This window comes from Anser brachyrhynchus (genome assembly GCF_964034855.1).
Source record: "Anser brachyrhynchus genome assembly, chromosome: Z".
Taxonomy (NCBI): Eukaryota; Metazoa; Chordata; class Aves; order Anseriformes; family Anatidae; genus Anser; species Anser brachyrhynchus.
The window spans coordinates 45,102,619-45,119,346 of record NC_137697.1 but is presented as its reverse complement, the minus strand read 5'-3'; the positions used below and the strand labels follow the sequence as shown (position 1 = coordinate 45,119,346).

General features: G+C 37.2%; 1 protein-coding gene across 5 annotated transcripts in view; it reads left to right on the top strand.

Annotated features, from left to right (window-relative positions):
- PRRC1 (proline rich coiled-coil 1) overlaps positions 1-15,201 on the top strand; it is a 30,412-nt gene extending 15,211 nt beyond the window's left edge. For all 5 annotated transcript variants that reach the window (XM_080573272.1, XM_080573271.1, XM_080573275.1 and 2 more), the window contains exons 5-9: positions 1,932-2,034; positions 6,645-6,808; positions 8,122-8,225; positions 10,569-10,671; positions 13,829-15,201. In XM_080573272.1, the coding sequence (XP_080429398.1) occupies positions 1,932-2,034; positions 6,645-6,808; positions 8,122-8,225; positions 10,569-10,671; positions 13,829-14,038 (684 nt within the window). In that variant the 3' untranslated portion in view covers positions 14,039-15,201. The remainder of the gene's footprint in view (positions 1-1,931; positions 2,035-6,644; positions 6,809-8,121; positions 8,226-10,568; positions 10,672-13,828) is intronic.
- Positions 15,202-16,728: the final 1,527 nt, after the last annotated feature.

Here is a 16,728-nt window from a genome sequence, read left to right as displayed (position 1 = left end):
CTTCCAGTGTTGAAGATTCCACATCTGTTTGGATTTATGTTGACTTAGCAATGACTTGGTAGAAACTCCAAATTTAACTACGTTATGGTTCGCAGTGTTGTGGTAACTTCATGTTTTGCACTGATAGAAAAATGCAGATTATTTCTCCCTGCTCTGTGATAGGCCAATGACCATAAGGCAGTCTGCAAAGGCAGAAGCAGCAGTTTCTTGCTCTTCAGGAACTTGATTACCTGCAGGAGATGTGTATTAGTTATTAGTTAGGCAGCCAACCTGGAAGCAATTGGAGAAGTAGTTCTGGGCAGACCTTTGCGGTGCCAGGAGTTGGACTTGATGATCCTTATGGGTCCCGTCCAACTCGGGGTATTCTATGAAGTACTGCTTGACTCCAGAACTGGAACTTCCTACTGGCAGCGTTTCTGAGGATCTTATAGCATTCCCTCAGTTCTTTTCTTACTTCTCCTTCACTTGAAGCAGACAAACCTCAAATTATGAGAGAATTGAAGACGGAATATTACTGGCCTGCTCATGACAGCATCCTGTGGATACATGAGAAATCACAATAATTTGCATATTACTGAGTGATGCTACCATTCAGAACAGTGTCTGGGGTTGTACACATGGGAAAGAAGTGGCTACCATGGGCTCTGCCTTGAAAAAGTTCCATTGTGCTAGCATTAGAAATTGTTTTGTTTTCTTTACCAAATTCTGTAGTCAGGCTTAATGTTCTCCACAGTGATGAGAAGAGTACCTGAACTCAGCAGTGAGTTATTTCAGTGTGAGATGTGGGTAAAACAATCCTTATTAGTATCTGTGCTATCTCAGTAGATGCAGGATCGTGCCTTTTTTTTCCTTTAAGTTTGCAACAAAGAAATAGAAAGCATTTGTATTTGTGGAAAAGAAGCTCTGCTGAGCAGAAGTTATTCTAAGATAATTAAAGCTTGTCTGATTCTGCAGTTCACTGAAATACATGTTACTTATTAAGCAAGCACTTGCCAAAAAAAGTGCATGCACTGTGCTTTCCTGCATAATGCTTATGCGGAAGAGAAGAAAATGTAAGCATCTGCATTTTTAATGTTAGACTTAAAGCAGCCTGTCTACCAAAGAAATGTTACAGGTGTTATAAAGTTATAAATGTTACAGTTTCCAGTGCTTTATCCCTCACAGATTAAGCATTGTTGTCTCTCTTCTTTCATCCTATAATCTTTCTTGGATTTAAGTAAACTTCTAAAGAGATACAGACATTCATTAAGACTATTTGCAAGACACAGGACAGTGTTTGTGTTTATATTTAATCAACTTTGAAGACTGTCAGCAGCTCCACCTATGATTTGGCTGGAGAGTACAGTACATTTTTCCAGTATTGTTTAGAATCTATTTATAAATTGAGGACTTTCAGCTCAGTTGCCCTAGAAATATTTCTTAGTAATGGACAATACAAAAATAGATCCTATTGTCTTTACGAAGGTTAGAAAAGAGAGTTCTTCAGCTTAAGTTAGCATAGTCTAAATCTAGCTGCATACTCTGATGGTGCTTATAGTTAGCATTGGGAATCTACAACCTTATTAAATGCATACGGATTCCAGTCCCAGAACAGGACCAGATCAAGTGTGTTGCACACTATGCACACTATCTCCCTGATGGAGATGTTTCTTTTTAAGTCAATTTGGGTAATTCATTAATGCAGAAGAGGATGGTGAAGACAATACTTGAAGTGTATGCTCTAACTAGAGTCATGCAGTGATAGTCATCTCCTGTAGCATATATGCTGAGGAGTGAGATGCAATGTTAAAAGGAGTAGATGTGATAAGAAAAACACAAAACAGCTTAATATTTGATTTTTGAAGGGAACTTTTTGTTTGTTTGTTTTAAACTGTAACACCTTGGCATCCTGATAGAAGATAAATATGGAAATCTTATTTGCTTGAATTCAGGGTGTAGCTGAGAATCCCATGGTGAAGTCTGTTCTTGATAAAACCAAACATTCAGTGGAGTCCATGATCACAACACTGGATCCTGGGATGGTTCCATATATCAGTAAGTATTTGTGACAAACCATTACATAATATTTGTAAATAATAGGTTAACGTAATAGCATGCTACTTATACACTTGAAGTTTGTATATCATAGAATGGTTTGGGACGGAGGGGACCTTAAAGATCACCTAGTTTCAACCCTCCTGCCATGGGCAGGGACACCTCCCACTAGACCAGGTTGCTCAGAGTCCCATCCAGCCTGGAATACTTCCAGGGATGGGACATTGACAGCTTCTCTGGGCAACCTGTTCCAGTGCTTCACCACCCTCAGAGTAAAGAATTTAAATATGTGGTATGTTAATTCAAAGCCACAGCATTGTAGTGGTTTTTCAAGTGTATTTTCCAATGAATCACTCACTCTGGAACCTGGCTTCTTTTCTTTATGTCTTGAGGTTCATTTGGCATTTGTATTGCACTATAGTTCATGTAGTGGCATAGTAATATAATTTTTATACAAATTGTGGAAGATGAGGAGAAAAAAATAAAACCGATTAAGAGGACTCGCCTATAATCCCTGAGTTCCATACTTTTTTTTCTCCCACTGTATCTGCATTTAAGTGTTACAGAGTTTAAAGTACACTTTAAGTATCAATCCTATTAGATCACATGATTAAATACTAGTATTGTATAAGGTACCATATTCAAATTAAAACAAGCTGAAAGGTGGACAGACTCAGAGAGGCAAAGGACAGAGGTATTCACATGGCTTTTGAGGCTTTCTTCTGAGTTTGACCTGCTCCACTTCTCTACTCTGCTAGTATTTATACTATTTTTAGGAAATTTGGCAAACTTAAAGCAGCAGGAAAGTTAAAATTTTAAAACAGTCTAATGAGGTCTGAAGTATTGCTGGGCATTGAGCCATGAAGGAAAAGCATTGCATTTCAATTAGTTTGAAAATTATTAGGAGGGAGAAACTTTATGGTATTCAACGTTTTTTGTTTTACTGAAGTACATTTTATGCCACATATAGTAACCTGAGATTTCTATTTCATTAAATATGGAACAGAAGACATGATTTATCCAGGGTGGTGGTTTGTTTTTTTATCCTTTTTTTCCCCCCCCCCTCTTCCTTCCAGCAGTTCTGTAAGCAGTCCTCCCTCTTTTGTTGTGCCAATACTGCCCTTTGTCTGAATGTAGGTCAAGCTGATCAGGAAGCTGATGTGGCTGAGAAATAACTATTAATATTTTTTGCATTTTGTTTTTTGGAGCTGTTTTTCAGCTGAACTGACTCTGTGATCAGGCTAACTATATTGCTGCAGTCTTGCACTAATGCAGTGGACAATATGTCAAATAAAAGGGGAAGATGTCCTGATTAGTAAAAGTAGTTAATCATCTTAAATTTAAGTAAATATATCCCAGCAGTTCATTCATTAGTGGTGAGATAGAGGGATATGAAGTCAGTGAGAAGGCCAGCCAGTAATTGAGAAACTGTTGAGTGGAGTAGCAGGAGGCAATGTACAGTAAATGATGATGATGCGCAATTAGGGGAACTGTAGTTAAGGTTTCCATCACAGTCTTGACTGTCCCTTTTTAATATGGAATCTCTCAGAATCCACTGACAGTTTGGACGGTTTGATGCAATATTCATTGGACAGAACAGCATTACCTAGAGGAGGAAGTCATTTTAATAAAATGCTTTGCTTGTAAGATTCTGTTAGAGAATGGAAGCTCAATGGTTGTCGCAAAGTTCTCTGAAGTCATGCTGGAAGGGAAAGCAGCTGTGTACATCTCATTTGTAGTTGCAAGTTGTGGAAATAGGGCAGAAATTTGTAAACTTAGTATTTACCTTTTTCTAGAAATGTTTTCTGGAATCAACAAAAGTCATGCTGTCAACAGAAATTGGCCCCCTTCTCTGTGCTCTCCGTTGCTGCAATTCCAAACAAATTTCAGATTTTTCATGCCAAAGCCTAAAAGTACCAAAGCTTGTAGATGAGGTGGTCGAAAGAATATTTGCATGTGAAAAAACAGTATTTCTGTAATCTCTTCCTTGAAAACAGCTAAACTGTTTTCAGTGGCTCAGGGTAAAGATCTCAGTCTGAGTTAAGCACCTGGAATGGAATATCTCTGCACATTAAACGCTTGGTCACCTTATAAGCATAAAAAATCCGACAGCAATAGTTTTAGAACAAAAGAGGACAGGGAATCTCTAATTGTCTTTGGAACCAGCATTTCAGTAACACGCAGGGTGCAATGCAATTTGATGTACAGGGTCTGGACCTTAACTGGATGTGACAGTTCTGTCTCAAATATACACCAATACATTCAAATTTTTACACGTTAGATTTTACTATTTCCGTATCACCATAATATGTGACAGACTCAGTCACAAATTTTCTTTTAATGCATATATTACCTTTGTTTCCTTTCTGTATTTTCTGTGGTGAAAAAAGATAAATGCTTTTGTTACATGATGATACTTAATACAAAAGCACATAATCTAAATTCATCATGTGCAGAATACAAACGTGAGTCAAAATTACCATTCTTAAGTTAATATGCAGTAACGTATTATTAGATACGTTTTGGGTTAGTTTTCAGTTGCCTAAAAAGCTCATCAGCAGTTTTTCTATCCCTAGGCCATGCAAAACAAGGCTAGCTTCAGCAAAAGCCTGCAGTCAATTTTAAGAACATTTACTTAACTTGATTTTTATCAAGAAGGAACCAATGAAAAAAAGATATTTTCAGTGATTTCCCTATTTTTATTGGCCTGTTTTTTTGCTATGTGGAAAATAATTGCACTGGAGTTCATTGTGTACATCCAATTCCATTCAGTAAACTAATTAATATATAATAAGATTTAAAAAAAAAAAAAGTTTTACTACTATTCTGGCATACCTCTGGCAATTCTTCATAAAAAGAAGATATTTCCTGTAATTGAGGTCTGCTGAGTAATATGAGCCAAAGAATAAACTGTTCTTTCCTTTAAAATTTAAACTTAAAGCTTTGTTTGGAGGATTTTATTTTAGATCAGGATAAATACTGCAGGCTTTATCAGCATGTGTAGTTAAGTGGAATCTTCTGTTTAGTATCACAGAACAGCTCTGGTTGGAAGGGACCTTAAAGATCACCTAGTTCCAACCCCCCTGCCATGGGCAAGGATGCCACCCACTAGATCAGGTTGCCCAGGACCTCGTCCAACCTGGTCTTGAACAACTCCAGGGATGGGGCATCCACAGCCTCTCTGAGCAAGATGTTCCAGTGCCTCACCAACCTCTGCGTGAAGAATTTCCTCCTAACCTCTGTTCTAAATCTACCCTCTTTTAGTTTAAAACCATTCCTCCTTGTCCTAACGTTATCTGCGCAAGCAAAAAGTTGCTCTCCCTCTTTTTTTATAAGCCTCCTTTAAGTTTTGAAAAGCTGCAGAGAAGTCACCCATAGGAGAGGTACTCCAGTCCTCTGATCATTTTTGTGGCCCTCCTCTGGACGTGCTCTAACAGCCCCACATCCTTTTTGTGCTGGGGTCCTCAGACCTGGATGCAGTACTCCGGGTGGGGCCTCACAAGGGCAGAGCAGAGGGGGACAATCATATCCCTCGACCTGCTGGTCACTCCTCTGTTGATGCATCCCAAATGCAGTTGGCCTTCTGGGCTGCAAGCGTGCTCTGCTGGCTCATGGTGAACCTTACATCCACCAGAACCCCAAGGTCCTTCTTTCCAGGGCGGGTCTCAGTGAGTTCTTCTCCCTGTCTGTACTCCTGTTTGGGACTGCCCCAACCCAGGTACAACACCTTGCAATTAAGGCTTGTTGAAGCTCATGGGCGCAAGCAAAATCATTGGACTTTGTTCTTTTTTCCTCACAGGTGCAGCTTGTTTTTTCTACAATCAGTGGGCCTGGGTGATAACAGGTTAAAAGGCTTTATTAGTTTGCTGCTCTTGTCCTAGAAATGTCCTGATGTGTCACAGAATCACGAAGTGGTGAAGGTTGGAAGAGACCTCTGGAGGTCATCTTGTCCAACCCCCCTGCTCAAGCAGTTAAAAGTTACTGAAAACTCGCCCTTCTTTATGAAACTCGTCTTTTTCATATGGAAGTTCTTTGGAAATACTGACAACTTTTTGATCCATAGATGTTTAATCTATAATCAATATAAAATTGTAGGGAGGAAGACGAACAACAAGATGATACTGAAATTTGCAGTCCAAGGACCACTAGAAAGTGATGCAATCCTTTCTTTTAAAACTTCTGTAACTTGACATTTGTTCACTGATTCTGTTAACTGAATCCGTGTTCTTGGTCTCTTTCATAAGGACAAATTTCTGTGTCACACCAACATTCTTTACTGCTTCCCTGAATATCAAAACATCCTTAGAAATGGATGTCTGAGTTACTCTTCTAAATCCATGGACTGTCATATTTAACGAGGAGTCTGCTTTTTTTCAGGTACTGAACATTTCTCAGTTCCCGTTGTCTTTTTTTCATCCATAAATCTCTTAGCTATTCATCTAACTCTTACTTTCTAGTTTCAGTTACTTCTGCTTCATGAAAGAGCTTTTGTGCAGTTCATGGGAAAGAGAAGACCAACTGAAGCGTATTCTTAAGATATAGGACCTATTTGAACTAGCTTATAATGTGAACATGGAGAAATAAATACCCACACTATATGTATTTTACAGAAACTGGTGGAGAACTGGACATTGTGGTTACTTCTAATAAAGAAGTGAAAGTTGCAGCAATTCGAGATGCTTTTCAAGAAGTCTTTGGAATGGCTGTTGTTACTGGAGAGGCTGCACAGTCTAACATCGCACCCCAACCTGTGGGCTATGCTGCAGGTTTAAAAGTAAGTTGATATGTAACTGCACTAATGTTTCTCCAATGCAAAGACAGATTGTGGAAACGTTCACCCAAAGCAACCTTATTTCCCGTAAAGGGAAGGTCGATTTGTAGTACAGGTGAACCTTTGTTTTTTTATGATCTGGATCGTTAAATGTTTTCAAGTGGTTTTTTGAAACAAGTTTTTACTTCTTGTTGCAAACGCCTTCATCGCAGATGAAGAATGTTTTCATCAATTTCCTTATAATGTCTTTTGTTTCCATCACATCTAGCATACTTTGTGATACTGCTCTAGTTTCTAAGTATATCGGGCATTTGTTCTCCAGCTATTACTAGCACAGTATTTTGGGAATGTTAGAAATGAAAGGAGACTCTGAGGCTGAGGTTGTCTCTGCACTAATTTTGTAGTTCAAAGATAGTTTGATCAACACTTGTCACAGGGATCTTCCCAAGCAGATCTATGTTACCCTTAAAAGGTAAGAATTAACTGTGCAGCCTCATTAACAGCTGTGCTGGCCCAAAGAAATGGTTAGCAAAGGGTGTTTCACCAGATTTTAAACTGCATGATTGTTGAGTATTTATACATAGGTTGAACCACCGCCTGGCCAATAACCAAAAATGCTGTAAAAAACTACTTAGTATTCTGGTTCTTAAATGTAAGCAAATCATTCGTTTATTCTCAATTAAGTAATTTCTCCTAACTGTTGGGGCAGCGTTCACAGCTGAGTTAAGACTACCCTCATACCTATGTATTAACTGATACAATTTAATACTGAGGTAAAGGGGGATAACGTATATGTTCTTTACCTGCTGTACCTCTTTTTTCCCTTTGGCTACTGCTGTGTACTTGTACTATTTTTGTTAAAACCTCAGAGTGATAACAGATTTGGGGAGGTGATTTCTAGATCTTACTTGGAGGGGTACCACAACACAGAGATTCTCCTTTGGTCTTACAACATTGATAAAGGATCTAAAAGCTGCAGAAATGGCAGTGTAAGTAAAAGGAATATATTCTTATGCCTTAGCTGACAGTGAAACTTGGTGCAGTTACAGATTAGGAATTCTTTGTATACTAGTGTAGGTCTTTTTCATGGAAAAATAGCAAACTAAAAACATTGAATTAGTCTTACAGTTTTTGGAACTATTGAGGATTCCCCTATGAGCTGTTTTTTTAATGTTGAAATAAGAGTAATTTTTCCAAATCTCTCATATTGTTTAACTTGAAAAGTACATTGAAGAGTTCTTTTTGTATTCATCTGCAAGTATTGTACTATGATGTGAGTCAGAGACTGTTGTGTAACAGCTTATGTTACTTTCTAGGGAGCCCAAGAAAGGATAGACAGCTTGCGTCGGACAGGAGTAATACATGAAAAACAGCCTGCTGTGTCAGTGGAAAACTTCATTGAGGAGTTGCTTCCTGACAAGTGAGAACCTTATACCTATTCTTGGCGGCTGTGGGCGGGGAATATTCTTTATTGACTCAAAGGGGCCTACTATAAGAAGTTGTTAGCATTATCACTCTCTCAGCAGAAGACAGGAGGGAGTCTGTCTTCAGTATTGCTTTGGCAGACTTGATTTTGGTGAGGTTGTTCAGCTTTTTGGCCAGACATCTTTAGAGTTGAATAGACAAGATCCTTGTCAGCTTTATCAAGATTCACATTACAAAAGCACGATGAAGTTACACAAAACTGACAAAATTAAGGAGCTGTAAAAGTTGAAATCTGGCTAATGACTTCCTTACTCTTGTGTGTGTGCATTCATTACAACTTGACTTCATAACATGCTTTTTGACAGACAGTTCTTGAAGTAGTTTTATAATTATCTTCCAAAACAATGAGACAATATCATGTTTCCTTGATGCAATCTTAAATAATTTTCTTTCTCATCTTTGCACTGTTGTTCGTGTAATGGGCTTTGATTCATTTTTTGACACACATTTGCTCCATTTTTGAAGGTACATTTAGTATCCTTAGTGGAAGATGAATGGTGAACTTTCTAAAGTAAAGAGAATTAGGAAGTATTTTAATTTTTGTTTAGCATTTATTTCCACCTAGTTCAATTTAGATGTTTTATTATGTTTACACAAAGGAGTAACTGTGACAACAAGGTCTCTGTTTCAGAATAATTGCTATTCTCTTCATTTGAATTTACTCATTCCTAAATCTGAGAATTTTCTATAAAATATTTGAAATGAAAGAGCTGGCCCAGGAATATCATTGAACAGAATGCTAGCTTTTCTGTCCACACCATACTTGCCCCAAGAACATCGTAATCTTCAATATTATTTACAGTAGAAACAAAGAATAATTTGATGCTTGCTTCATCCAACAGGTGACTTTGAAAGTTTCCCTGCATGTTGTTACAAAAAAAACATCTGAACAATTTTTGGCCCTATTTTTTCTGCAATGAAATAATAGATCATGGTGTTAATAATTGATAAATAATAATTCTGAAGTGAGCATTGTGGTGTTGCACTTCAGTATCAGGGATAGAGTTTGTGTTCTGCTGATATCATGCTTACAAACATCTGAAAGGAGAGCAGTGTTTCCAAGTAACCACCCAGTTCTCAGTGGTCTTTCAGAGAGCTGAAGGACATTACTTCCCTTCCAGTTGCACATTCTGAATACTGTTTGCAGAATAAGTTGCAAAGTATTTTGTTATCTTTCCCTTTAACAACTTTTTTTTTATATAAATTGAGAGCACTTTATCCTTAACAAAGTCTTTCATAGTTGCAAGTGAGAGTAGTGCTCTATCACAGGGCATTCCAGTGCTCTGTTTCCTCCTACAAAAGAGGGTGCAAGTGAAGTACTTCTTCCCGTCTCAGTCTACTGCACTCTTGCTCTGACATTAAGCTATTGTCACCCCCCAGACAGTCATTTGTTAAATTTGAGTCTTGCATTTCTATTCATAACAACATTCTTGTTTCCCACACTTTAAAGTATAAAATTTAACTTATATGTAGACACATGTATAATATGTGGAAAACAACAGCTGCAATATTTAGCTTTCTAAATCTTTTATGATTTTGGCCTTGCTTTTTTGTTTGTGTTTTCCGTGAAGTATGTTTCTCCTGTGGCAGCTCAACTGTAAAACTGTTCTGGTAATTGAATACAGCGAGGCAATGATGATGCATTGCCCTTAGTTTTGTATCAGTGTTGTAAGTTCGATAGGGAGAAATTGCTTAATTTTTTTGCAAGCTAGATAGAGAAACATTTTTGATACTGCTTCAGTGGTTTTACTGTGCCTTCTGCAGCAGGCACCATTTTTTATGAAAGGTGCAGAACTGTTCTTCTGACTAAATCATTTAAGTGATTGTAGTAAGATTAGATATACCCAGAAAAATCTTCTGAATGTAGAACGTGAATGAGAATTAAGGTTTTTGATTGTTAGGGAAAGTTATTTTAATTAGAAGCATTATTGCAAAGATTGCATGAAAATTGTAACATAATAAGTAGAATATATCTGTTCATGCCCCCTCTCCTTCAGCCTTCTGTGTTTCTTTGATCTGTTTCATGTATTTTGTATATACTTTTAGTTATTTTATGTTTATTACATGCATACTCATGCACTATAGTTACACATACACTAAAGATGATGTATACAAATTTTATTTAAAATATGCAACACACTTCAATGAAACTTCATTACATACAGTTACATATGTAGCAGAATTTGTAAAATACCTGAGTTGTAATTCAACTACTAAGAAATTTTCAATCAAGTGATACATAGTACTAAAAAGTGAATTAATTTGCATATTATTGCAGGTGGTTCGACATCGGATGTTTAATTATTGAGGATCCAGTTCATGGAATTCATCTGGAAGCTTTTACCCAAGCAACACCAGTGCCTTTACAATATGTTCAGCAGGTGAGTGTTCAGGTTTCTTACCGGTATTGGATTAACAGTCAAGACATAAGACTTAAGTTTTGATTTCATTTATGATGTCAGTTCTTATTGTTGCTCCACTTAAATCTTTCTTCATAAATGAGGACAAAAAGCGCTTCTAAGTCATAGGTAAGTACTACCTAAAAATCTGTAGGCATTTGTGGCAAAGTAATACTTGCTCAGGAGTCTCATTCTGCAGTATATGGCACATGGAAGCATTAGTTTTACTTTTCTATTAATCAAAAAGAAATATTCCAAGAAGAAATTAACTAAGAGGAAATATTAACCAAAAAGAAATTAACCTGAGAAAAAATATTCCCTCAAAAGGGAATATAATTTTAATCACTGTACTACGTCTGTCAATCTGGTTCAGCAACTAAAAATAAACCTTACCAATCTTTAGATAAAATAAGAATACTCACACTTTCCCTGGTCATACAGGAAAGCCTTGCAGCTCAAGAATGCACTAAGCAAGTGCACCAAGTACATACAGTAAGCACTCTTACCCAAGGAAAGGAGTGCTTTCCTTTTCTTAACTTACTTCATGTATGTATTGGAGTTTCATCTGAGGTAAACAAAACTGTGTAATAGTGGAGTGTCTGCACACGTGCACATGTTACCAAACCAGTGAAGAATCTAACATTTCATTCAGGCACAAGTATATAAACTGAGACCACTCCATTTTTAATAAAGCTCATAAAACCTAGATATTTTATGTTGTTAATTACCAGCATACTGATAGGATAGCATACTGTATTGGTTAGTGTTCCTAAAACTTATTTCTAATAAATTGCAGATACCTTTTCATATTTGTGCACGGACCTAATTCCACAACATACAGACTCTTACCTAAAAGCAAGACAGATTTCCTCTTCTGAATGTGCTATTCTCACAAAGATTTAAAATTTCTGAAATAGAAGGATTTAAGTCTTGGAAATTCCATGGGTCATCCCACTGAAAATAACCCAGTACTGTGCAGTTCTTAAACCAACAGAATTTTTTCATGAGATTGCTTACATTACTTGGGCCACACTGGGAATTACTCCAAACTCCAGTCACTGCATGTTGCCTGACTGCAGATATGAGTCATACATTAGTTAACTCTGGTTTGCAAATTATTTTTAATGTTTCTGTGAAGAATTTCAAAACAAAACTGTTTGGAGTTTGATCTGCAGAGGATTGTTTTGAGAAAACAAATAGTGATTGTTTAATTTTTTGTGTGTAATACCAGTTCCATTAGAGTGGACATTTGTGGGATTGATTTTTAAAAAAAATAATAACATCATGATAGCTTTCCTTCATTTTTGTTTTACAGAACAATGTTTTGTCATTTAAAAGGTACTGTTGATAGTTTAACTTTCTGAGTAATGTCTTCTCATAGGTAAACATACTTTTCAGTTAATATATGGATGATGTGTTGTAGCAAATTGTTGGGCTCTTGACTGTGTGTGTGCACCAGTTGTTACCTTTATTCCCATTATGTCTCTTCCAGTTTCTCTCAGGAATGTGCGAGAAACTTTGTATGAATCCAGTTCAATATCTGTAATTAAAATCTAGATTACAGAGTGGAGGAAAAAAACAACAGTAATTGTACAGTGATATTTCAGACTGAAAACACAGAAGAAATGTGCATTGGTTGATAGATATTATATAGATAGATATTATTTCAGTACAAAAGGTATAACAGAATACATGAAAAGCAATTAAATTGCTAGCTGTGTGTTTTGTTGTTTTTGTAATAGAAGTAGTGATAAAAGCATCTGCATAGAATAAAACTTTTTAGAATTAGAATATAATTCTTAATGTCTTTACCAATGGCATAAACGTTTTCTGAGCACATAATTAGAGACTCGTGGCTGTTTATAACTCTTAAATATTGCTTGATTTGAGATAGTAAAAAGGTGAATTTGAGATCTTGTTATGAGAAGCTTTTTCCGTTAAGAGGTCAGATGTCATCTTTTTTTTTTTGTCAAAGCAGAAACTGCAAGAACATGGGAAAATACTAGGCATTTAATTTTTTATATTTCATTTGATGTTACCTGATATTTAGCAGCAAAAATTCTAAATTTGTCTATGAAGTTATGTGCAATTGTGGATCATAATGGAGGTACCATAACAGATATTCAGTCCCTACTGTCAGGTAAATTATTTTCTTACTGCCGATATGTTTGGATTAATAAGAAATATTGAATTTGCTTTTTCCTTACAAAGGAAGATCTGTACCTCTGGAGAGCAACGAGTTATTTCCATTTTTGGATCAGATTGTATATTCTAACAAATTTATATATGGGATTGGACTAGATGATTTTTCAAGGTCCCTTCCAATCCCTAACATTCTGTGATTCTGTGATATATACTGTTACTTCACAAGACAGCAGTTGTAGGAAGGCTGGAACACACTGCTGAACTTTGGTCTGCTGCACATGCAGTGGAAACAGACTAACTCAGTTACTTGTCAAAACAAAAGCTGTATGAAGAATTTGGCCCATTGTGCAATGTTATGAAGAAATACTAAGAAGAGCCTTTCTTAGGCTGAAATTTTCTTCGTTATATGTGAGAGTGGCCAGAGGTGGTTGTCTGGGGTGAGAATGAGAACAGATAAATGCAGTGATAATTACACCACTATTTCCCATCTGCATCCAGCCTCGGGGAATTACAGTGTATGCACACTCTGTGATCTCATGCAAATAGCTCAATCCTCTTTTCCTTTTTTTTCCTTTCCTGAGCCAAGCTCAGTTTTCTTGTTACTTGTCTACTCCAAAAGGACATTTTAACCATTAAAAAAAATAAATCTTTGGAGAGTAAGAATTTACTGTATGAATATGTATTGATGCTGATTCCATCTGTTGGCTACTTCAAAAGAGAAAACTACTTCATACTAATAGCAGAATGTCTTTATGCCGTCAAATGTGCTTCACATTTAAATTGTTCAGATGTCACTTGGATCATGATAGACACAAATCTAAAAAGTGTAATCGGCTTGCAAAATTACAGGGTAGTATGAGATTTGGATTCTGATATTCTTTTATTTGCCATGTAGTCCTATTGTAAGAAAGTTTACTGCTAATATTGGTGAAGACAGAAACAAAACTATTCATTTCATGCTCATTCAATAATCACTTCTCAAAATGTTGCACAGGCTAAGAGTCTCACTCCTCAGGACTACAATCTGAGATGGTCAGGCCTGTTGGTGACAGTGGGCGAAGTGCTTGAGAAGAATATACTGAATGTCAACAGGACTGATTGGCACATGGTATTCACTGGCATGTCCCGTCGACAGATGATCTACAGTGCGGCCAAGGCTCTAGCAGGAATGTACAAACAACATCTACCACCCAGGACCGTTTGAAAGAAGGCTGATCCATGACACTAAGGAATACTGGCTTTGTTTCTGGTGAAAACTACATATTCTAATTCTCAGTGGGGATACCGCACAGATTTCTAATCTACCTGTAAACTGTATTTTACTTTTTAAGATGTGGAGGTAGTTTCCAATAGTGGAAATGAGCAATTCCAATTTTTAATAACCATGTGATTTCCAATATGATTCATAAAAGAGGAAATCAGAACAAACAGATATATTTATAAATAAGACAAATAACATCACAGTTTATAAATTGGAATGTGCTATTACTTGACACCTTCATAGGCATTTCTGAAATGTTTAATATTTCAGTTACTCAATGTACTTTTTTAAAGATGGGGATCATTGTTTAGCTACTTCTATTACATTAGTAATATAAACATGTTGACAGCATAATATGTATGTTATATGTGCATTTCAATCTAGAGAGACAACTTCTGTATTAGATGTTTTCTTGGGGCCTGTGCTTAAGTGGTATTTCACAATCAGAGGTTTGGTGTAAGTTCGTTCGTTCTCAGGACTGATGCTGAGTAGTTTTTTTAACATGTAACAGTGAACTGCTGAAAAACAGCACAAATCCATGCCCAGTTAGTTCGAGTCTGGGCTAAATAATTCTTGAAATCTCATTTTCCAAGCTGCATCTTTTTCTTTTTTATGTATAGCTTCTCTGTAGCAGAGATGAAATCATCTCCAGTTAAAACACACAGCAGATTTCAAGTTGCTTCAGTGGCTTTTAGATCAGGTAGCACATACACATGAAATTATCTTAGCATTGCATTTCAACATCATTTACTACAGTATTTCCAAACCACACATTTTATATGGAATTAGTATAATTTCTTCTATCAAGTTATGGTTGTCAGCAATTGGATGTGGAAAATAGTGAGATGTATATCACTTGCTTTGCTATTCTGCATTTTCTAAACATTTATAAGTCTTAAATGCCTTCTTGATGTCATGGGCTCACTGTTTATCATATAAGTTTTTAGTCTTCTCTGATTTTTTTCATGGCTTCATTCCTTCTATCTATGCTCACACAATCGTAAATCTTTATGCAGAAATACGGAAGTAATTGTGAAGAGAATATTTTGGTAATAATACTTTTTTTAAGAACAAAGAATAAACAATTACTTTTTGTTTGCCTTAAACAGTTTTTCAGCTTGTATTCTTTTGCTTTTACCTTTCTTGATGCTTTCAAAGGACATTTTTATATGCAATACTGTTAAGCCAGTTCATATTTGTACCCAGTGAAAGCCTGTCTATTTCCAAGTAATATATTTTGCCTTAATTGGCTTACTCTGTAATTTAGTTGAATAAATGTTTTTCCTAGAGGAAAATATTATAAAGATGTTATAAAGATTTACTTGTTTTTAATATAGCTGATGAACACCTTGATGGGAAGAAAAAAAAAAACACACGTATCTGACTCTTGAGGTCATGAGGTTTTTCACTGGGGGGACTTCTTAACTTCTTAGTATCAAAAGCTAAAAGGATGATACTGGGACTTCTGTTTGTCATCATGAGTGAAGTGAAGCTCTTATAACCTAATGGGAAGCTGTAAGTGACCCACTACATTATTTGAACATTCACAAGTCTATGGGGCTGGATGGGAGTCATCCAAGGGTACTGAAAGGAGCTGGTGGAAGAGCTCACCAAACCACCTTCAATACATTACCAGCAGTCCTGACTAACTGGAGAGGTCCCATTTGCCTGGAGTTTATTGAATGAGACTCCAGTCAACAAGGGCAGGAAGGAGGATCCAGGGAGTTGCTAGGCCTGTGAGTCTGACCTCAATGCCAAGGAAGGTTACGGAGCAGATATCTTGAATGACCATCACACAGCACATACAGGACGATCAAATGATCAGATGCAGCCAGTATGGGCTTATGAAAGGCACGTCCTGCCTGACTAACCTGATCTCCTTCTATGACAAGATGATGCATTCAGTGGGCAAGGGAAAAGGCTATGGATGTCTGCCTGGGTTTTAGTAAAATGTTGGGCACTGTTTCCCATAGTGTTCCCCTGGGAAAGTGGCTGCTCATGGCTTGGACAGGTGTACGGTTCTCTGGATGAGGAACTGGACAGATTGCATGGCTCTAAGAGCTGTAGTGAATGGAGATCAATTCAGTTGGCAGCTGGTCACCCATAGCATTCCCTGGGGCTCAGTATTGAGGCCAGTTTTGTTTAACGTTTTTATCAATGATCTGGATGAGGGGATTGAGCCATCCTAAGTAAGTTCATGGACAATGCCAAGTTAGGCAAGACTGTTGATCTGCTTGAGGGTAGGAGGGCTTTGCAGGGGGATCTGGATGGGCTAGATCGATGGGCTGAGGCCAATCGCATGACCTTCAGCGTGGCTAACTGCTGGGTCCTGCACTTGGGTCATAGCAACCCTACACAGCACTATAGGTTTGGGGAAGGGTAGCTGGAAAGTAACCCAGCAGAAAAGGATCTGGGGGTGCTTGTTGACAGCCAGATGAACGTCAACCAACAGGGTGTTCAGCTGGCCAAGAAGGCCAATGGCATCCTGGCCTGCATCAGAAATAGTGTGGCCAGCAGGACTAGGAAAAAAATTGCCCCCTTGTACTCAGCACCGGTAAGATCGCACCTCAAATATTGTGTTCAGTTTTGGGCCCTCAGCACAAGAAGTGTATTGAGTTACTCAAGCATGTGCA